Below are 23,028 nucleotides of genomic sequence, written 5' to 3' on the forward strand. Positions count from 1 at the left end.
TAATATTCTCTTTCATCATATCTGGAGTTTTGCCTCTGAAAAAAAGTATCAAAAGTAATCATGTATCACGAGAAACTTCAGAGTAACACCACAATAAGCACAGTTAGGTTGTTGGGCAGGAACAACCTAACTGTGCTATGTTATCTGCTATCAGGAAACTTTAAGTCACATCACAGATTCCAATGTTAGTCAACTTAAAAAGTAAATATTATGCATGTTTCATGGCTATTTCTTATTTTATCATCAATATTTGAAAATCATACAACCATACAACACCAAAGTGTTCCCAGGCCAGGTAAAAGAAATAATCACTCTGTCATGCCCTGAGCCTACCCTGGAGATGACTGAAACATCTCACAGAGGCTACGTTCACACCAATGTGTTTTTGTGTTTTTGGCCTCCCGTCCACACTGAGATGGCATTTTCGCTGATGGAAAATGCAGCGTTTTGAAAATGCTCTGAAATACGCATACATTTCCAAACGGTGCTTTCGCATCGCAGTGTGGACGGCGAAAACGGAGACTTTCTAAAACAATGACGCATGTTAGTCATATGATGCAGTCATGTGGCCAATTAAACTAAGATAGCAGAGGGCATTAAACAGCAGTTGCTTTGTTTGCTCGCAATTTTGACAGCCCTATTAAAGATTAATATCAGTTTGTACATGCTCCAGATAGCTTTTCTTCAAATTCTTTAAATCTCACTCGCTTTTGCAACTTTGTACTTTTCTGTTATTCGCAGCAACAACTCCACCTCATTGTTAATCTTGAAGATTTGAAAACAGAGTTGTCGTCTGAAAACGCTACACGTCCACACTAGCATTTTCAGTCACTTTCACAGAGTTGCGTGTCCAGGGAGCAAAATTCATTTTTCAAATCTGGGTGCATGATCTTATGAGTGTCCTGTGATTGAAACCAGGCATCAGAAGGCTGAGGACTTGGAGGCAGAGGGACCTCACATGCAGGCTCCCTTTCATTGTCTAAAAAAGAGCTTCCCAAAGCGTGGGGCCCGCGGTATGAAAAGGGGGGGGGGGGGAAGAAAGAATGCTTGGACACTGCTAGCATAATGGACAGGTTTTTGACAGGACTCCCACACAAACGCAAAGCAGGAGATGAAGCATCGCTGAATATGTTTCGAAACCAACTTCATTCTAAGCCAAAGACTAGAAAATATGGTGAAGCATATCTTCCCTTTGGCTTCACCTGCACAAGTGCCAAGGTAGGTCTCCCCTGCAGAATTGGTTTTCCCTGCGTCAGGAGCAGCGCTGGGCTCTCCAAATCAGGGGCAAACAGTATCCCACATTCTTGATTTTTATTTCACAAACACTTGTCGTAATGACTAACTACTCCTGACATTTTGGAGATGTTACTTCTTTATATAGTAAAGTTACAGCGGGATACAAATAACATCAGGGCGTTCTGCCACGATTTGTTCCAAACAGTACAAAACAGGATCCCACAGCTGTTTATGTTTTTGAACCCATTTTGCACAAAGAGGCATTTTTTGAAAAATGTTTTGATAGCAATGTCAAATATTATTACACAGGAAAAAACAACTACACGTAAAATAATTACACCGTGACGCATCTGCCTTTCTAAATGGAGGGACAGTAACTGCGTGTGTATATGTAAGTGTGTTAAAATTGCAGATAGTCAGATTAACAATTCATCTCATGTAAACAATAACGTGCGCACAGCGTGACGTGAAAAAAGGCACATAGCTTTGACGTTGCATGACGAACTCTGTATTCCTTGTCCACATGTAAACGCAAAAAAGGAGTTTTAAAAAATCTTAGTTTTCGGGAATTCGAAATGCTGTTTACGTGTGGACGAAACAGCTGCTTTTTCAAAAGTACCCGTGTAGGTGCGGACGTAGCATAAAAGAGATAGCAGTTTATTAGGATGTGATTGTACGGGGACGGTGGGAGGTGCGCCTGAAGGGGCCTAGCAAAAAAAGTTTGGGAACCACTGGTCTAAAAAACAATGAAAGGGGGAAGTTGATCATCCAAAGCAGAAAAGTCTTAATTTTATGAGTCTGTTTCTGTTAAGGAGGTCAATCCGTTCCTTTTTCGTTTTCTACACTTTGCTTCCTACAACCTGCAATACAATACCCAGCTCGTTTTGAATCACTGGAAGCTCGAGAAGTGAAGAATGCAGATTACATTTTATGTAAGAAGGTATATGTATGAGGTGATAAAGGCAGCTATGCTCGCCACTATACCACCATCGCTGTGAAAGGCTGCAACATCACTGATTCATTGTCCGGCTTATACAGATTTTCAGGACAATTAACAAGGTGGGCATTGTGATTACTCGCTTGTCAGGTTCTAAACTGGTCAAAAGGTAGATCACTAAAAAGACTAGTGCTTTCATGCAACTGCACATTTAATCTCATCAGCAAAGCTTCTTTGCTACTCAAGTGTGGCCTCTCACGCATTTAAACTCTTGCGTGATTTTTAGCACCTTGAGAGTCGCAATGGTCACGCGAGTTCTTCAGGTCACAGCAGACAAGGTGAGAATAGGTGTGAATCTGTCTTGGGACGTATCTGGGACGAGGATGTCTTTGGCTCCTCTTTCAAGTTATTGGACTTTGGCAAAAAGGTTTTACACTTAATTCAAAAATGAGAGCAAGTGTCTGTGTCCCGAATACAAAGTGGGAGCTGGTTCCACAGAGAGGGGCCTGAAAAGTGATGGCTCTGCCTTCCATTGCACTTTAAAATCCCCTCGGAAGCCAGCAGTCTGAGAGCAAAGCACTCTGTTGGGATGATATGGCACTGTGAGATCTTGTAGACAAAATTGGTGGTGATTATTCAAGACCTTGTGTGTGAGGGCAAGTATTTGGATTTTTATTTGGGATTTAATTGGGAGCCAATGAAGAGAGAAGTCCATATGGGGGAAATCTACTCTGTCCTTCCAGTCCCTGACTGTGCTCTGGATGCAGCGTTTTGGAAAACAGTGTAAAGGCTTTTCAGGAAGCTTTTAGGACACTGTGAAAATACTGAATTTGAATAGTGGAGGCTAGAAGTAGTGAATGTATCCTTCCTCTCTATCATTAGATGGAGAGAGTGTACAAAGGCCGGCATAGTGGGTCTGTGGCCACTCTTGCTTGCGCTTTTGCGTGTCCGTCAGCCAGCTGTGGAGAAGAGCAAAGTTTTTACATGCAAAGAGCTGTAGTGAAAAGCAGTGTTCCAAACAATGAAATGTGTCCACTCCTTGTGCTTTTCATGCAGTAATGTTTGAAGCTATTTCTGCTGTTGTCCCATTCCCGGTGAAATCCGCTGTGCCTCCAATCCCGATCCTCTTGCAAAGCAATCAGCATTTGTCAGACGCATGAGTCATTGGCGGTACTCAGACTGGATCCTGGACGACTACACGGGGGAACGTCTGGGGTGGCTAAGAGACCAATTGAAGGATGCCATGTTTACTGAATATGTGCCTAATTTTGTCAGGACATAGCTGGGTCCATTGCTTCTGCGTGCTCTATTTTCACAAGCAAAGGCCTGGCTCTTTCTCCTGGCACCTTCTCAGGTGATCTCCATGCCTTCTTCTCAAATCAACAACTGGACTGCCGCAAAACAGCTGACCGTTGTCGACAGGATTCGAACCTGTGCGGGGAGACCCCAATGGATTTCTAGTCCATCGCCTTGACCGCTCGGCCACAACAACCACATTCTGCTGTGGAACTACATACTTGAAAGACATACGTCTTCCAAGTCCTACGCCACACATCTTTCAAGTAGGATGTGCACAACAACGGCCACGCTGGATTGTAAATGCGGTAGCTGCATGACTTTGGTGCGAAAGCTTGTGGTTTTGCAGTTCCGTGAGATTGGTGCAGCACAGCTGCGGTTGAAGCTAGCTGGCTGACATTAGCTTGCTTGTTTGCATGAACAGTAACACACACAGCTGATGATTTTGCCACCGCAAAGAGCTGATCAGTACATGGTTAGTAAAATGTTATCTTCATTCCAAACATTCAGCACAATATTTAAAGTGGGACTGGGTGTCTTTATGAAGAAGTAGCGTGTCCAATGCCAGTTTCATGTAAGAAGGTATAGGTATGAAGTGATGAGAACTCAAAGCCTGTGTGAACAGTGTCTTTCCACAGCAAACGGTAGCAGCGAGGCCGATGAAGAATGCACCTGGCCTGACATTGTAAGCATTTGCAGAAAGAGCGGAGAACGTTTTTAGTGTAAAACAGTACGCTGCACACATGCTTGAACAGCACTGCGAGTGGCAACTGCGATGGCCGGGAATCGAACCCGGGTCAACTGCTTGGAAGGAAGCTATGCTCGCCACTATACCACCATCGCTGTGAAAGACTGCAACATCACTGATTCATTGTCCGGCTTATACAGATTTTCAGGACAATTAACAAGGTGGGCATTGTGATTACTCGCTTGTCAGGTTCTAAACTGGTCAAAAGGTAGATCACTAAAAAGACTAGTGCTTTCATGCAACTGCACATTTAATCTCATCAGCAAAGCTTCTTTGCTACTCAAGTGTGGCCTCTCACGCATTTAAACTCTTGCGTGATTTTTAGCACCTTGAGAGTCGCAATGGTCACGCGAGTTCTTCAGGTCACAGCAGACAAGGTGAGAATAGGTGTGAATCTGTCTTGGGACGAATCTGGGACGAGGACGTCTTTGGCTCCTCTTTCAAGTTATTGGACTTTGGCAAAAAGGTTTTACGCTTAATACAAAAATGAGAGCAAGTGTCTGTGTCCCGAATACAAAGTGGGAGCTGGTTCCACAGAGAGGGGCCTGAAAAGTGATGGCTCTGCCTTCCATTGCACTTTAAAATCCCCTCGGAAGCCAGCAGTCTGAGAGCAAAGCACTCTGTTGGGATGATATGGCACTGTGAGATCTTGTAGACAAAATTGGTGGTGATTATTCAAGACCTTGTGTGTGAGGGCAAGTATTTGGATTTTTATTTGGGATTTAATTGGGAGCCAATGAAGAGAGAAGTCCATATGGGGGAAATCTACTCTGTCCTTCCAGTCCCTGACTGTGCTCTGGATGCAGCGTTTTGGAAAACAGTGTAAAGGCTTTTCAGGAAGCTTTTAGGACACTGTGAAAATACTGAATTTGAATAGTGGAGGCTAGAAGTAGTGAATGTATCCTTCCTCTCTATCATTAGATGGAGAGAGTGTACAAAGGCCGGCATAGTGGGTCTGTGGCCACTCTTGCTTGCGCTTTTGCGTGTCCGTCAGCCAGCTGTGGAGAAGAGCAAAGTTTTTACATGCAAAGAGCTGTAGTGAAAAGCAGTGTTCCAAACAATGAAATGTGTCCACTCCTTGTGCTTTTCATGCAGTAATGTTTGAAGCTATTTCTGCTGTTGTCCCATTCCCGGTGAAATCCGCTGTGCCTCCAATCCCGATCCTCTTGCAAAGCAATCAGCATTTGTCAGACGCATGAGTCATTGGCGGTACTCAGACTGGATCCTGGACGACTACACGGGGGAACGTCTGGGGTGGCTAAGAGACCAATTGAAGGATGCCATGTTTACTGAATATGTGCCTAATTTTGTCAGGACATAGCTGGGTCCATTGCTTCTGCGTGCTCTATTTTCACAAGCAAAGGCCTGGCTCTTTCTCCTGGCACCTTCTCAGGTGATCTCCATGCCTTCTTCTCAAATCAACAACTGGACTGCCGCAAAACAGCTGACCGTTGTCGACAGGATTCGAACCTGTGCGGGGAGACCCCAATGGATTTCTAGTCCATCGCCTTGACCGCTCGGCCACAACAACCACATTCTGCTGTGGAACTACATACTTGAAAGACATACGTCTTCCAAGTCCTACGCCACACATCTTTCAAGTAGGATGTGCACAACAACGGCCACGCTGGATTGTAAATGCGGTAGCTGCATGACTTTGGTGCGAAAGCTTGTGGTTTTGCAGTTCCGTGAGATTGGTGCAGCACAGCTGCGGTTGAAGCTAGCTGGCTGACATTAGCTTGCTTGTTTGCATGAACAGTAACACACACAGCTGATGATTTTGCCACCGCAAAGAGCTGATCAGTACATGGTTAGTAAAATGTTATCTTCATTCCAAACATTCAGCACAATATTTAAAGTGGGACTGGGTGTCTTTATGAAGAAGTAGCGTGTCCAATGCCAGTTTCATGTAAGAAGGTATAGGTATGAAGTGATGAGAACTCAAAGCCTGTGTGAACAGTGTCTTTCCACAGCAAACGGTAGCAGCGAGGCCGATGAAGAATGCACCTGGCCTGACATTGTAAGCATTTGCAGAAAGAGCGGAGAACGCTTTTAGTGTAAAACAGTACGCAGCACGAGCGCTTGAACAGCACTCCAAGTGGCAACTGCGATGGCCGGGAATAAAACCCAGGTCAACTGCTTGGAAGGCAGCTATGCTGGCCACTATACCACCATCGCTGTCAAAGACTGCAACATCACTGATTCATTGTCCGGCTTATACAGATTTTCAGGACAATTAACAAGGTGGGCATTGTGATTACTCGCTTGTCAGGTTCTAAACTGGTCAAAAGGTGGATCACTAAAAAGACTAGTGCTTTCATGCAACTGCACATTTAATCTCATCAGCAAAGCTTCTTTGCTACTCAAGTGTGGCCTCTCACGCATTTAAACTCTTGCGTGATTTTTAGCACCTTGAGAGTTGCAATGGTCACAGCTTTTCAGGACAATTAACAAGGTGGGCATTTTGATTACACACTTGTGAGGTTCTAAAAAGAAGTTGAATTTAGAAAATAAAAATAACAAAAACACTTTTTACAGTAGCTTCACTCGTGCTGTCCTTTTCTAATGTTGGTCTGCCGGTGTTCCTTCAGGTAATCTGGATCTTTAAAAGTCTTATCACATATATCACAATCAATCCTCCTATTTATTTACGGAATTGAATGGGAAAGCTGTATGTTTGTATGTATGTGTTCCCAGCATGTTGCAGTGCTGAAAGAATATAACCTCCGTCACCACTATGTGAGTCTTCATGCCAACATATGACAACTTTCAAGGACAGTGAAGGAGAGAGAAGGTGAATGAACTGTTGGTGGGTCTGAAGAAACAGCCGTCTGTATTTACTCACAGCCAAGACATCAGTGACGCTGCAGTGAAAGCTAGCTACCTCATCGCTAATGAAATTGCACTAGCATCAAAACCATTTATTGAGGGTGAATTTCTAAAAACGTATAATGAAGGCATCGGAGATAGTGTACCCTGAAAAGCGCCAGGCCTTTGTAAATATCAGCCTGACAAGAAACAGTTGCCAACAGGATTTCTTATCTTTCAGAGGATTTGGACAGCCAGTTGAAGCAAAAAGTAAAGTTATTTATTACGTTTTCAGTTGCAATTGATGAAGGCATGGACATTACAGATGTTCCGCAACTGGCAATTTTCATCCGCGGAGTTGATGACACATTGACCGTTACAGAGGAGTTCGTGGAGTTGGTGCCAATGACAGATACAACGACGCAGCTGCTATTTTCACCGCACTCGTCGGCGCACTGGACAGGGTTGGAGTGGAGTAGTCCCACGGTGTCAGTCTGGCTACAGCTGGTGCGTCCTCAATGATCGGGAAAAAAGCAGGCGCCGTAACCAAGTTCAGAGATAAAGTGCAATCTGCAAATGGAGTACGTGATTTTTGGGCTTTTCACTGTATTTTGCACGAGGAAGCTTTGTGTTGCAAGTCATTAAAAATGGATAATGTCTTGAAGGTGGTCATCCAAATTGTTAATTTCATCTGTTCCAGAAGCCTCAATCACCGTCAGTTTGTCAGCCTTCTCAGAGAGAAAGACCACATCTATGGCCTGCAATACCACACTGAGGTAAAATGGATGAGCTGAGGTGCTATGCTGAGGCATTTCTTTGATTTACAAGAAAAAATTGAACAGTTCATGGAAGAAAAGGGCAAACCAGTGTTAGAATTTCATTCCGCAGAATGGATGCAGAACTTGCATTTATGGTGGATGTTACAGAGCACCTGAATAACTTGAACAAACAGCTTCAAGGATGCAATAAAGTTGTCGCGCAGTATTATGACAGCATACATTCTTTCAAGTTGAAGCTGTCATTGTGGGAGACGCAGCTCACTGGTGGTGATCATAGCTGGACTGGCCATCGGGCATACTGGGCATTTGCCCGGTGGGCCGATGGGTTTTTTTTTCTTTTTTTTTTCTCGTAACGGTATAAACGGTATAAACGGTGGTGGATTGGCCAGATGCTGGGAGATGTGTAAAAATAACTCAATTGTTGTTTGGTGGTGGCTATTGCGGAGCTTCCACAGATTCAGTAATGTTAGCAAGTGGTGGAGGCCAGCAGGTGGATGATGGAAAGGTGAGGCAGGAAGAGCAGAGACCTGAGGTGGCCGTCGGTCCGAGTGTCAGGTGAACTGAACTTCAAGTGAGAACTTATGACCTGCAGTCTGTCTGGGTCAGATATAAACCAAGTTTAGGTGGAGTTTATTTTCGTTATGCTGACTTTTTACAGTCAGTTACAATAACTCTGCGTACTAGCTAGCATGACGGAGTTTATATACTGCTGGGCAGGTGCTATGATGTTACTGATGTTTAACTTTATTTTATTTATAAGGTAAGTTATTAGAGTTTCCAACCGTCCCGTAAAAAACCGAATCGTCTCGTATTCAGAGAAAATATTCCGCTTTTCGTATTGACCTAAGGAGCACAGTTTGTCCCGGACTTCAGCTAGAATGGAAAAAGACACAAAGCTGGAGTTTTTCTGCGTCTTTACGCTGTCAGCTGTCTCTTCTTCTCTCATCCTCTCCCCCTCCCTCTCCTTTTGCTACCACAATCATGAAACTGATCAATGATCAGATGATCGGCTTTTCTGATGCAAGTCCTGTCTCTCTTGCTTGTTTATTGTCCACTTTGCACCAGAACGAGGAACCCAGAGGAGGTCGCGCTAAACAACAGCAGCACGTTTAAGCTTGATCAGCTGTTGTTAGAATTTATGTAATATTAATTTCTAGTATCAGCTGATGTTTTCTGGAGCCACAGCTGTAAAAGCTGCTGGTCATGATATCGGTTTGGATATGTGGTGAGAGGGAAACATGAAGATGAAACCAGGAGATGTCCTTACTGAATTATCAGAGCTGAACAGGTGATGGAGAAACAGGTTTACCTTTTAGTTGACATGAATGAGTTGAAGGGAAGTTATGAACTGTTTCTGAGAGACAAATAACACCAGGATCCTTTTTCTATGTAGCTGACAGCTTGTAACTGTGCAGGGGCGGGTCTAGCAAAATTTTGCCAGGGGGCCAGGTAGGGCATTAACAGGGAAAGTGAGGCACAAGGACTACTTTTCTTTTATTATTCTCAATTAAAATGTCTAGCTTTTAACAAAAATTATTTGAATCTTACAACAAGCGTTTTCATCTGATGTAAAATGTATAGAAATCCATTATTGTACATAGTAATATTTTTTCAGGGTCCCATTATACTGTATTAATTATACTGTATAATTAAGTTTTATTCTTTCTCTCCTGTCTTTCTGTCTCCTTTCACTTTTTAAAGGTTGTCATGTTAAAAAAATATTTTGTCCTGCCATGCTGTTTATTGATGTGGTAAATGAATAATTTATGAAAATATATCTAAATCTGTCATTTATTATTTTTAATATTCAGTAATGATCATGTCTCACCTTTAGTCTTCTCTGTCTTGATTTCAGGTTTCCACCATATGTTGTAGATAGTTCAGGAGGTTAACTCGACCGAGCAGTCTTTGGGTTTCGGCTAAGTACTGTTTAGAATACCAGAATAGAGAGGATGCTGTAGGTTTAAAGTTTATTAGATTGATACATATATACCAACAAGACAGTGCACATCACTGTCACAACAGCATTTGTTTTCATTCAAAGGCTTTATGGTTTTTCCTATAAAAAAACCATAGGAATATTCCTATTCCTATAATACCTGGTGGGCTGGTCGCTAGTCAAAATGCCCGGGCCGTTTTTTGTCCCAGTCCAGCCCTGGTGGTGATGCCGCTCACTTCTCCTGTTTGAAAAATGTGTGCATGACCCAAAGTGTGGTAGACATGAAGCAGTTCAAAGATAAAATAACGGGACTGTTACTGGAGTTTGAGCAATGATTTCAGATTTTTGGTGAACTGGAGAAAGACTTCAAGTTTTTTGCTCGCGTTCACCGTGAATCCCTCTGATCTGGCCATCAGGATCCAACTTGAAATAATAGTGTTACTTTTATATTGTTGGATTGTCATTTATGCTTAGAAATATATACTCATATATGCTTAGAGGTATACACTGTAAAAAAATTTGTAATATAAAAGTATTTTACTGTGTATTTTACAGTTTTGTACTGTTCTTCTAAAATATCATTAAATTTACATCAATAGACTGTGATTTTACATTTCAAATGTAAATTAACGTAAAATCACTGTATTGTAATAAAACATAATTTTCTTGTTTTTTTAAAATGTATTTGTCTGTACATATGCATATTTAGATTGTTAAAATACATTCACAAATGTATCATTTCACAAATGTTTGTCCGTTATTTGAAAGATTGAACTGTTTAATTCAAATGTAATGCTATGGAAAAATATATAAAATGATTCTTATAAAATTTTTTTTACATCAAATAATTATTATTATTATTGCCATTTAGGGCTCAAGAGTTGGCAGTTCGCCTTGTAATCAGAAGGTTCGAGCCCCGTTGTCGAACTGACAACGTTAGGCAAGACACTTCACCTACCACCTACTGGTGATGGCCAGAGGGGAATTATAAAGTGGAATTGTAAAGCACTTTGAGGGTCTCAAAAAGCACTATATGAATGCAATCCATTATTATTTAAACCAACTGTTAACTGTATATTTCTGTACATTTCAGTATTATTATTCATATTGCCGCATTCATGGACCTTGTTTATAGGTAATTTCATTGTTTAATCACGTTAAAATGTTCCTAATTTAATGTTTAAAAGCATTTGAAAAAGGCAAAATCCCATGTAAAATTAGGGCAACAAACTGTATTGTCATTACTGAAAATAACCGTAATTTCATGTGAAAGTTATTTACTGTTATTTTATGGTATTATTTTGGCTCCCCAGCTGCCGGAATGTTACCGTTTTTTTAGGATTTTTTTTTTTACGGTGTATAATCGATTGCATATTGATAGGATGTGTAGGAGCCATTCTTGGGTTAATACCTTATGTGGTCGCTAGAGGTCACCTTTTTCTGTTTTGATCATGTAAAGGTATTTAAGGTAGACGCACGTACTCGGCGTCAGGTGTGTCATTAATTGTAAGAAGGCAAACAGTTTGTGACCGTTGCCCTGTTATGTTAAGTTGATATGGGAATAAAGACCAAAAAGGACAAGATAAGTACTGCTGGAGTTATTGGACTTTTTACTTAATTCATACATACCAGTGACATCGCGTCACCCCGGTTAACGACCACCTCAGTGGCTTCAAGCGTAGGCTTAGCCTCTACAGGATGTCTGATCCTTAGCAGTTAGCAAAGACTCTGTGTGCCTCCCAGAGCACTCTGGCATGCACACACATCCTAAGGTCATGAGAGAGGTCGTACCTTCTCTTACTGATTTATGGTATAGGAGGACACCTACTCTGTATTTGTTTAAGTATAAGACATCATATGTTAATGAACCTACGCATATTCATGTAACCTCAATAAAGAGCAGTGTGGTACTGTGTGGGTGTGTGTTCATTGTCCTCAAAATTTTAAAATAACTTGAATTAATAGCTATGTTGTGCTTTTGGACACACTGTCCTCGGGCTCCAACTTTATGTTTATATGTTTTATGTTGATGTGCTACTGTTTCTAATTGATTATATTTATATATTTAACCTATTCTTGACTCTGTGTTTTTCGCACTTGTTTGGGGATTTCATTATTTTTATCTACATTTCTGCCTGAGAAATGACACCCTGATATAGTTCTGTGATCTGTGAAACAGTTTTGCAAATCACTGAGGCACTGTGTGTTTGTGTGTTCTTTGTCCTCAGAGTTTTCAAATAACTTCTGGTGTTTTATGAATAATAGCTATGTTATGCTTGTACTATTTTGAACATACTGTCCTGAGGCTCTAGCTTTATTTTTTATGTTGATCGCATTAAAACAAAAAAAAACAATGCTTGTACCAACATTATGGACTCAATTGCTCCTCTAAAATGTAGATGGCAAAAATTTAAAACTCAGCCTTGGCTAAATAAGGCCACTCGTGGCCTTATTTAGACAGGACAGGAATGCAGGAAAGCAGAACGAAGAAAGATAAGCTCCACGGTCCTTTTGAACCACCTACATGTTCATTCTTTTTCTCCGAATTTAAAGCAGTCTCATTATCCCATCTTACTGATATAATAATGCACATGAAACCAACTATGTGCCCCTTGGGTGTGTTACCTACGCCATTTCTCAGAGATGTGCTGAAGACAGTCGGCCCCAACATCCTCGCTATTGTAAATGGCAGTGTTTCAAATGGAACTGTCCCTCATTCATTTAAACAAGCTGTTGTCCAGCCACTTCTAAAAAATCCTGGTTTGGACCCGTCAGTATTTGGCAATTCTAGACGAATCTCTAAGCTGCCATTTTTGTCTAAGGTTTTCGAGAAAGTTGTCCTCCACCAATTATATTCATTCTTAGACACACATAATATTCTGGATAAATATCAGTCTGTTTCAGAGCCTTCCACAGCACAGAGTCCGCTCTACTGAAGGTGTTCAATGATGTGCTTTTAGCTGCTGACTCTGGAAAAAGTACAGTTTTAATTCTTCGAGACCTGAGTGCAGTATTTGACACTGTCAACAACACAATCTTATTAAACTGTCTAAAGACGTGTCGGCATTCAAGGCTCTGCTTTAAAATGGTTTGCCTCTTATTTGGAGAGCAGATCATACTCTGTGATGCTGGGTAACAAATACTCTTTCCCATCTATACTCAGTTGTGGAATACCTCAGGGCTCTATTCTGTGCCCCATCTTATTCTCCCTATACATGCTCCTATTAGGCTCCATGCCTTCGTATCATCACGTCTTGACTACTGTAACTCTCTTTATTCAGGCATCTGTCACTCAGGCCTGTCCCACCTGCAACTTGTTCAAAATGCAGCCGCAAGGCTCCTGACAGGGTACCAGAAAGAGAGAGTATTACTCCAATACTCGCATCTTTACATTGGCAGCCAGTTAAATATAGAATTGATTTTAAGGTTTTATTATTTGTTTTTAACGCTCTCTATGGTTTGGCTCCAGGTTACATTTCAGATCTCCTTAGCTTGCACCTACCCACTCGAACTCTGCGCTCCTCCAGTCAGATGCTTGTATTAGTTTCACGCTCCCAGTTCAAATCTAGAGCCACTCCCACATTCTTTGCAGTAGTTCAGTTTGTGTCAAGTGCATCTTTTAAGGGGATTACAGTGTTGTGGTTTATTTTATATCAAATTTACATTAGCAGATTTAGCAAACTTTTAGGTGATTTTTATCCAGTTTGACTTGAGTATTCTGTACATTAAGTTTTTATGTCCCCATGGCTTTTAAAATGAAAGATAATTTAGATGTTTTAAAATCACTGTAACAGTATTTCCTCTATGCTGCTCAAGGCTAACAGGTGTTTTTACCTGGTGGCAGAAGATTTTGTGCCTCCAAGTTTAAAAAATGTATAATTCAGATTCCATTTCCCAATGCTGCAGTTGAAACATTCATGTAAATGAGTGATACATATGAAAAAAAGTGGGATCAGAAGCAAAAATTAGAACGGGCTGTTAAGGGCCGACTTCTTGTGTCAAACATTAAAAAATAAAAATAGATACCTCACAGTAACTCCAGTTGTAGAGTCTCTTTGTGGTGTGGATCTGCTGGTGTTCTTTAAGTGAAACTGGATCTTTAAAAGTCTTCTCACACAGGTCCAATTTATAAGGCCTCTCCTCAGTGTGGGTAAACGTGGGGTTTTAAGTGGGAGTCTGTTGCAAACTGTTTGTCACACTGATCACAGCAGTACACATCATACCCGGTGTGAACATGTAGCTTTCATCTCAGTAGCCAGCGGAAAGTTTGTCCAGGGAAGTCACAGCTGTATGGTTTAACTCCATAGTGTATAACTTGATGACTCCGCAAGTTGCAGATGCAAGCCAAAGCTCTGCCACACTGATCACAGCTGTTGAACTGTGCCCTGGAGGAGTTTGGGTCTTTTTAAGGTTCCAGACTCAGTAAAAGACTTTCCACACAAGTCACAGCTGAATGGTCTCAGTTCACTGTGGACGAGTTGGTGTCTTTTTAAATGTTCAATCTTCTGTGTTTGTCGGCCTCCTGAGAGAGCTGATTTCTCGGTCCGTGTTTGTCTTGCAGTGACAGAGATACAGACAGAGGCAGTGAGTGAAATGCAGTCGTGGAACAAACTGAAGCTTCAAACTCCCTCCATTAGTTAAAACAAAGCAGTCACTGAACACCTATTACCACCACCTACTGGCAAAAATAGAACATGACATCCAACCTGTTGCAAGAAAAAAAATCCCAAAATTAAATATGTATTTTTGCATAAACTATTTTTTTTAACTTAACAACCACTAGCATATACAAAACTCTTGCCCATTACTGGAGCTTATGTACAAATATTAATCGTAGCATTGCATCACATTCAGAACAGTAGTAAGTGTGTGCTTATAGATTTCATATTTTCTATTTTAGTTTGACATGTAGTATGGTAATATCTGCTAGTACAGATTATAAAGAATTACAGTAGTAAAGCTTAGAAAAGCCAAATACTTTTACAAATACATTTTTCAGTGTCACTCTGAAACAGGATGGGACAACACTGCAAATGGAAGACAGCCATCTTAGAAACCTTTCATTAAAAGGGTTTGTGACATTAGTTGTTGTTCTGCTCTGTGAGTTTGACGAGTTTGTCTCTCACCTTCTATACCCTCTGCTTATAGTGACGCTAAAGCTTGTTGTGGACCTTAAAAGCAGGTCAAGAACTATTGCCACCAGCTGAAGTCCAAGACAGTGGAGTCTGGAGTCTGTTGAACCAAAGATAGAGACTATTGAAATTCATATTTCAAAGTTTGGAGAGAATGACCTGGTTCTAGCCTACTATGTTAGGGAGAGCATCTGGAAAGAGTAGCTGGGAAGTTGCCTGAAAGAAAGATAGGTGGAATGGGGAAATCATACACATGTGCTCTGTTTCAGTTTTGTGGTTTTGTGGTCAGTTTAAAGACTGAAGAAAAAACAGAAGCAAAGCATGTTGGAGCCTGAAGGTGGCGCTAAAAATCCAAAAAAGGGACATCAGAGCAACTCCTAACAAATTAGCCGTCTCCAAATGAAATGTATTCAACAAATTAAACCAGAAAACAGAAGAAGAAATTACAGAATATTTGGTGTTTCCAAGAGGTACTAATACACAGAATGGCAAACCACATGACTGTGTGCCTGTATTAACACAGGTTGCAGGAACTTTACCTGCAGCTTCCTGTTGACCAGCTTCCTCAATGTGCTTAAATGTTTCTGCTTTAATTTAATGAGTCAATTATCAGTTGAGCCACTTGCACCAAAGCAGGCATTTAAATGTATATTTCTATCAAAAATAAATCATAAATCATCATTCAACTTCAATTACTCACAGGAGAAAGTAATTAGTTACACTACTCCTTACATTACTTTTGCATTTCTCTGTGAAATGAACTAAAAAGCACTGTCTCATTTATTATTTATTATTATTTAACAATATAAACTTATAGGGTACAGTCCTACACAACAACACAGATCTCTATTCACACAACATCTTTTTAGTATTTAGGTATGAAGATGGAGCCGACAGCACCAAGAAAAGATGAAAGCCAACACAAATAGACCTATTTGAATTGCTCACTTTCTAATGTCCTCCAACTATTTCCTTGCCATGTTAATTACACTTTCCACTGCTTCCCCACACTTCTACATGCCTAGTGTTAGTAACAGCAGCTTCCTTTGACTGCGAAGTCTTAAGTTGTTGATGGTGCAGCTGTAGTAGACCCAACAGCTAACATCTTGGTTAATTTTGCACATTTTGATGCATATATTTGGGGTTTATTCTCCTCTCTTAGCTTTACAGATCCACTTTTTCACTTTTCTTTCTTTATTAAACACTTCATCCAAACTAAACATTTTACAAGGATCATGTGCACAGGGAAGATAAGGGAGGGGCCAGGTGCTTTAAGAGATTTTACTAAATAATAATAAATAAATAAATAAATAACTGGAATGCTGGATCCTGGGCCGTTGCACAGTGGTCCTTTAAGTATTCCCATAGCCTTGGTAATTCAATCCAATCTAGAAAGAAAAAATACATTGACCAGTTGGGCCACAAGTGTGACGGACCACTTAGTAAGTGCCCTGTATGCCAGATTACTATTGGACATCAGGGGATTTGATGTTAACAAAGTGACTGGATGTCACCATGGATGAGTCCATTTGTCATCGCAGTAAATGACATCTGGCTTCCAGTAAGAGAGGGGGAAGGAAGGGTGTATAAGTATAAAATGAACATGAAGAATGCATATGGGGTTCTTCCTTTTTGTCTTCTGTGAGATCTTCAGTGAGAAATTCTGAAGATTCGATTTCAGACATTCAAAGCTAAAAATTCCAGCAGAGAAACCAAAGAGATCAACCACTGTTCGAACTGTGAACTTGCTCATTTGTTTTGTATATTTTTGGCTTTTCCGTCTCAATTCTTGCCACGTTAGATGATTAATTTTGAAAGATTTTGATTTGCATCATACTTCCACTGAGTGCCCAGGGGATGTTGTTTCCTGTTGGGTGATTGCTTTGTCCTCTCCAACCTTTCGCCTCCAAAGGATCAGAATAAAATCACTATTAGCTCAGAGTAGGTTAGTTAGCTAAGTAGAATTAAAATGATTTGGTTGTTATACTTTGCGTTGGTCCTGGTAAAGTGCATCAATACAATTTCTACCTGTAAACTGAAATGACTGGACCCACACAGTGGCTTTAAGCTTTATTTTTTTACAACAAGCACTCTCCACTACACACACCTCTCGCCAGTCTCCTGCATAACAATAAGAAGGGGAGAGAGTTATTAGTCCCATCAAAAATCGTGAAATCGTAAAGGGAGAATTTTTTCCCCTCTGTTACAGATTTTTTTTTTTTGAAGTGCCACTTTGTCCTCTGTTTTCTGTTTTGGGGGAAGGGAGGGGGGGGGGGGGTTCATACACTGAATTGATACTATGTTTTTGGGTAATTGGCTCGATTGCAATTATTTTGTTGCTGAAAAACAAAACAAAACAAAACAAAAAACTATTCCTTAAAATAAAAATAAAAATGCAGAGTCCTAACTTCTATATTAAAAAAAACACACACACACACACAAACATGGACCGAAAGCTCAAAATAACCACTGGTCTCAGAAAACGCATATCAGAACTGATAAGAACAAAGCAGAACAGACAATGCCAAAGGAGATTACATAAACTGCTTCATGTTCAAGGGAACTACTGAGAGATTGAGGAATATGTTTGCATGTGAGGGTTCAGAACAGATGAATCTAGAGGCAGGTGGGAGTTGCAGCTTTTAAAATGACAGCAGAGTGCATGATGGGAACATAAAAAGCAGACTGATTGAATAAAGAAAGACAGAAATCCAATCACAGGTCTGTTTGCTTTGACATTACAACATCCAAACAGAGAAGTGTTTCACTCGCTGTCTCTGCAGAAATCACACAGTGACTTTTACTTTGTCGTCTCTCCTCTGTGTCTGATCATTTGGTAAGAAAACATTCATACAGGTTACAAATTTTGTGCCTTGTAATGAAAAAAGGCTTTACTTAATGGTGTTTTTTTCTTGTTTTTTCTTTTTTAAGTACTTTACAAAATGAGACAAATTCCTGTTTTTGTTTCTTATTTGTGTAATTATTTCTTTCTTCATATTTTTCCAGGTGATGGGTTTTATGACAGACATCACGTTACTGAGTCTCCTCATTATTCCAAGTGAGCCATCTAGTTTCAGTCATTTACTGTCTGACAGATCAGAGCAGAAAGAGACACTTTACAAAGTCACACATTTTATACTGAAGATGTTGACAGAACAAGAGATAAAAAGCAAACCCACGACTCTTAAAGTCAGATTGTTCATCATGAATTTTCTCTTTATCTACATTTCTGTTTTTTCAGGCACTTTGGCTGCTTGTCCTCAAGATTCAAACCTGTTCATCACTGCACCAACAGAGATGGAAGCTCTGAGTGGATCTTGTTTACAAATCCCATGTAACTTTAGTGATGCTGGACCAGAAAAGTTTGACAGCACAAGACCTGTGTTTGGAGTGTGGATTAAAAATAATCATAACTTTGGCAGCAATCCAAACAATGAGATCTTCAACAGCAGTGGGACAGTTAACATCTATCCAATGAATATTACAGGAAACCTGACACAGAGAAACTGCACCACTCTGTTTTCCAATTTAATCACAAACTACACAAACACATACTACTTCAGAATTATGAACTGGCCGTTCAGAGCAACAGCTGCTTGTGATCCTCTTCAAATAACAATTAAAGGTAAGAAAGTTTCCTCTAATTTCTATAAACAAAGTATAATCAGCTGCAGCTTTTACTCAAAACAACTAACTGGGGTCTTTATTGTGAGCAGTAAAATTGGGAATCAGTAAAAAAAAAAAAAAAAAAACTGTAGTAAAGACAGAAAAAACAGAAAATAAAAAATAAAAGAGAAGAAATCCTGCATACAAAGAAAAAGTCACTGTTTAAAAGCATATTTATGATTTTTTGTTATGTTTAAATTGTCACGGCAGGGTGTGCCGGTGTGTAGATGAGGTAGATCCAAAAGCAGACATGGTGAAGACAGAACTAAGTTTCCAAAAATAAAGCGAGCCTTTATTGTGGCTGATGGCATGAGAACAACTCTAGAGACACACTGAAACTGGGAAAACTAAGGGGACTATGAACACTGTATAAACTAAAAGACAATGACACTCTGTGAAAAGATTATGAAATACTATGAATACAGAGTAACTAGGAATGCTATGAAACTGTAAAACCTGTGGCAAAGATAACAGATGACCTGACAAAAAACATTAAGAGACAAAGGACTTAAATATACATATAATGTGATTAGGGGGAGTGGAGACACATGAGGAAACAGCTGACTAGGATGAACATAATGATGCACAGGAAATGTAAACCAAAAACACAAAGACATGGAAACTGGACTTTCACAATAAACAGGAAAACATGACAAGACGCAGGCATGACACAAACTTGACAACATTAACCAGACAGGCAAGAAACATGACCAATAACACACAATAAACAACAAGGGGAGTTTTAACACAGGGAAAGATGACACAAAGAAATTAAGAAACAAAGGACTAATGGCAAACTAGAAATTGACTGGATGAGCTAAACTGAAACTAGAACACAAATTAATACAAAATGACACATTAACAACATACATACTGGGTCACATGACCTAGTACCGTGACATAAATAGTCTGGTTTCCATGGAAATTTAACAAGTTACTGTTGAACAAACTAACGTCTTGACACAAGTCTCTCTCTACATCTCTTCCCCAACCTTTCCTGCACTTACAGGGGACATAAAAGGAATAATCCTGTCTGTTAGTGATTAAAAACTAAAACGGCATTTGCATATTTGTCACTTCTGCATGTTTCAACTGAAATAATATTTTATGATAAGACAAAGACAATCTGACTGAATAAAAATTGCAGTTTTTGAATGGTGATTTTATTTTTAAGGAAAAATGTTATCCAATCCCCTGTGTTAATACTTAAATGTCTTGGCAGCAAGAACTGCAAGTGTTTTTGATAGCTGGTAATGAGTCAATCACAGTGCTATTGAAGAATTTTGGTTCCCTCTTCTTCGCTTAATAATTTTAATTCAGCTACATTTTCCAAGCATGAACAACTTGTTTAAAATCAAAGCATTACATTTAATTTTGGATTTCACGTGGTAAACGTCACCTTCATTCAGGTTTTTTTTACTTTTTATTTTTTTTGAGTCACAGACCATAACACAACCACCACCATCTTTTACTCAGGTTATCTTTGTCTAATATTAAACTGAGTTTTAATCCAAAACTTTTAAGTGAGACAAATATGCAGGATTTCAGGAAGGAGGACAATACTTCACTTTGGTTTTTAATCCATTGTTGTGGCTGATCTTCATCTGTTTCTTGACTGTATTATTAGTTTACAAACTATCTTTGATGTGAAACCACAGATTCTCCTTGGAGGCCCAATATTACAATCCCAGGTGATCTGAAGGAGAAGGAGTCTGTCACTATAACCTGCTCAGCTCTCACTCCCTGTCCACACTCCCCTCCTCAACTCACCTGGAATCTCCAACAAGACTCTCACAACAAAATAGAGGAAAACACAGATGGAAGCTTTACAACTAAAATCCAGCAGAACATCACTCTGTCAAACACACATGATGGAAAGAAGATCAGCTGCTCTGCCAGATATCCTGTGAACCAAGGAAACAACACCAAGACAGCAGAGACAGAAGAGACTCTCAGTGTTTCATGTGAGACAATCAGAGTTTGTTGTTGAACTGAATCCTTCAGGACACCATGGTATATGGGATATCACTTTCTCTCTTTTATTTCTCCAGATGCTCCTAAAGACACCTCAGCATCCATCAGTCCATCAGGTTTGGTGTCAGCAGGCAGCTGGGTGAACCTGACCTGCTCCAGCAGAGCCAAACCTCCAGTCAGCAACTTCACCTGGTTCAAGAAGAGCAGAGATGGAGCTGTGAAAGTATCTGAAGGAGAGATTTACGGCTTCAATGTAACAGATGGAGGAGTTTATTACTGTGTGGCCACTAATGATCTGGGTAATCAGACATCAGCAGAGATTAACATGACTGTTAAAGGCCCATTGCCTAAAGAGGAAAGTATGTGCTCCCATCATTTTTTAAAAACTTTTTTGTATCTATTATATCTTTCATTTAAAAAAAACTACTTCAAGCAGTAACGAAGCACAGCCTGAATCAATATGTCAACATAAAATATTTTTTTGTTTTTGTTACTTCATGATTTCTGTAGAGTGTGCTTCAACAGACAAACTGTGGCAACATATTGGCGTAATTATTGGGATCATTTTACTCTTAATCTTACTCTGCTTGGTAATCTTTGTTTGGTAAGTATCACACATGAAAGTAGAAAACACATACTGTTAGTGTCAAAGATATTTTAGCTGCAAATTAAAATATCTGTTTTCCAACAGATTAACTTTATTCACAATTATATTTAGTAGAGTTAATTTAACAGCCTCTTGTGTCTTCCAGCTGGTTAAAATCAAAGCATCAAAGACAACAACAGACTCAGGTAAGGGAATTAAAACAAAACAAAACAAAAATCTATCTGCAGGATAACTGACTGTTCTAGTGATTATTTACAGTAGCATCTTTGTCAGAGCAGTCTGATCATTTAATGTAACAAAAAAAATAACAGACTCAGCTTAAGGAATATTCTATTATTTTAATTCCATAGATTCAATTAAATGAAAAGCAGGTTGTTGAAGAACCAGGAAGTAAAACAGAGGAAGTTGAAGAAAACATCCATTATAGTGAGATTAACATTTCCAAGCATCAAGCATCCTCTGACTCAGTGCAGGACAGAAGACAGGAGCAGGACACAGAGTACGCACAGGTGCAAGTCAGCAAGCCAGAAAACAACTTAACACAGAGTCCTCATGTCCAGGAGGAAGTCTACAGTGAGGTGAAGAAAATTTAAAATGTTGTAAAATGACATTACTTCAACGTCGACATACACACATGGAGCCTTTCTGTGGGTCATTTTCACAGTTCAGTGATGACAAAGAAACAACACCCTCCAACTTTTCATGTTCTGTTTTCATTTTCTTGTGTTCATGAAAAATCTGAATAAGCAGAAGTTTCAGCACTTCAATAAGGAACTGGTTTCACATGTCAGCCGATTCTGTTCTGTAAAACTGAAAATCAAAATCTACACATGCTGCAGCTTCATTTGAGTTTTTTTCTTTTTTGTTGGAGTTTTTTTCTGCACTCTGCACTCAACACTTGTGTCAAGCTCACGTTTCCCAGTCTACGCCTCTCTTTTATTTTGACATTCTTGTGTTCCATGTCCAGTGTGTTTCATTTTGCTTCCCTTGTGTCATCATGTTTATTTGTATTGGCTGTTTCCACTTCCCCCATTATCCCTCTGTGTATTTCAATCTTCTGTCTCCCTTTGTTTATCTGTTTTTATTTGTGTCATGTCACTGGAATTCTCAAGTCTCATCATGTTCATGTTTCTCAAGTCTAGTCCTAGTTCACCCAGTATAGGTAATAGTTTAGTTTTCAGCTTTGTGCGCCTTTGCCATTTGCTTTTGTATTTTTTCACCAGCCGGCTCGCTTTTTGTTAAAGAGAGGACAGCTGATGTCATTATGCATCAGACTGTCAGGGTTCATATGCCTTTTTCAGGATCAAATTCAAGCACGTTCAGCACTTTCAACGTCCCTTTTCAAGCTTTTCCAGCCCCCCCGTTAAAATGCATGTTTCAATTTGCATCACCTCAGTAAGACCATTTAAACAAATCATCCTAGGTGAACTTTGTTCCTTTGTTCCCCTTTTGTTAAAAATGCACCACACAAAAATACTGCAAAAGGAAACGGTCCTCTTATATACATAGTGTATAAACTCGAAATGCGCATTTCACTTAAAAATTAAGATGTGAAAATGTGAACAAATCAATTGTTAGAGATTTTCTTCTCCTGTTGAAAAAAAAAACTAAATAAATGCGTCTTCTCATCAGATACTGATGCTTCTTTCCTGTGTGACAAAAAATAGGAGACATATGTTTGTTTGTTTGTTTTTTAAGTTAATTCCCAATAAAACTTTTCTATCACTAACTACATTGCTGTCTGTATTATTGCTGGAGTCCTAAATGATCACCTTTGAAGTGTTTGTGCTAATAACATCATGTACAGTCAGACAGGAGAACATGGAGAACAGCACTGACTGAGAGGCTTTGAACAGATCACATAGTTCAATTCATTCAACATATAAGACTTTAAGAATGCACAAGC

General features: G+C 39.7%; 1 protein-coding gene and 3 non-coding genes across 4 annotated transcripts; 1 reads left to right on the forward strand and 3 right to left on the reverse strand.

Annotated features, from left to right (window-relative positions):
• Positions 1-3,583: 3,583 nt before the first annotated feature.
• trnas-aga lies at positions 3,584-3,665 on the reverse strand. The gene has a single exon. It is a non-coding gene; the product is annotated as a tRNA-Ser (tRNA).
• Positions 3,666-4,240: 575 nt separating this feature from the next.
• On the reverse strand, positions 4,241-4,312 carry trnag-ucc. The gene has a single exon. It is a non-coding gene; the product is annotated as a tRNA-Gly (tRNA).
• A 1,354-nt stretch (positions 4,313-5,666) lies between these two features.
• trnas-aga lies at positions 5,667-5,748 on the reverse strand. The gene has a single exon. It is a non-coding gene; the product is annotated as a tRNA-Ser (tRNA).
• An 11,403-nt stretch (positions 5,749-17,151) lies between these two features.
• Positions 17,152-22,810, forward strand: LOC120736190 (sialic acid-binding Ig-like lectin 7). The gene is made up of 8 exons (XM_040036169.1): positions 17,152-17,711; positions 17,882-17,933; positions 18,117-18,500; positions 20,200-20,505; positions 20,593-20,874; positions 21,026-21,119; positions 21,268-21,307; positions 21,473-22,810. Exons 2-8 carry the CDS (start codon positions 17,885-17,887, stop codon positions 21,713-21,715), a joined length of 1,398 nt encoding a protein of 465 aa, XP_039892103.1. The 5' UTR covers positions 17,152-17,711; positions 17,882-17,884; the 3' UTR covers positions 21,716-22,810.
• The last annotated feature ends 218 nt before the right edge of the window (positions 22,811-23,028 follow it).

This window comes from Simochromis diagramma, unplaced genomic scaffold, assembly GCF_900408965.1.
Source record: "Simochromis diagramma unplaced genomic scaffold, fSimDia1.1 OVJJ01000271.1, whole genome shotgun sequence".
Lineage (NCBI taxonomy): Eukaryota > Metazoa > Chordata > Actinopteri > Cichliformes > Cichlidae > Simochromis > Simochromis diagramma.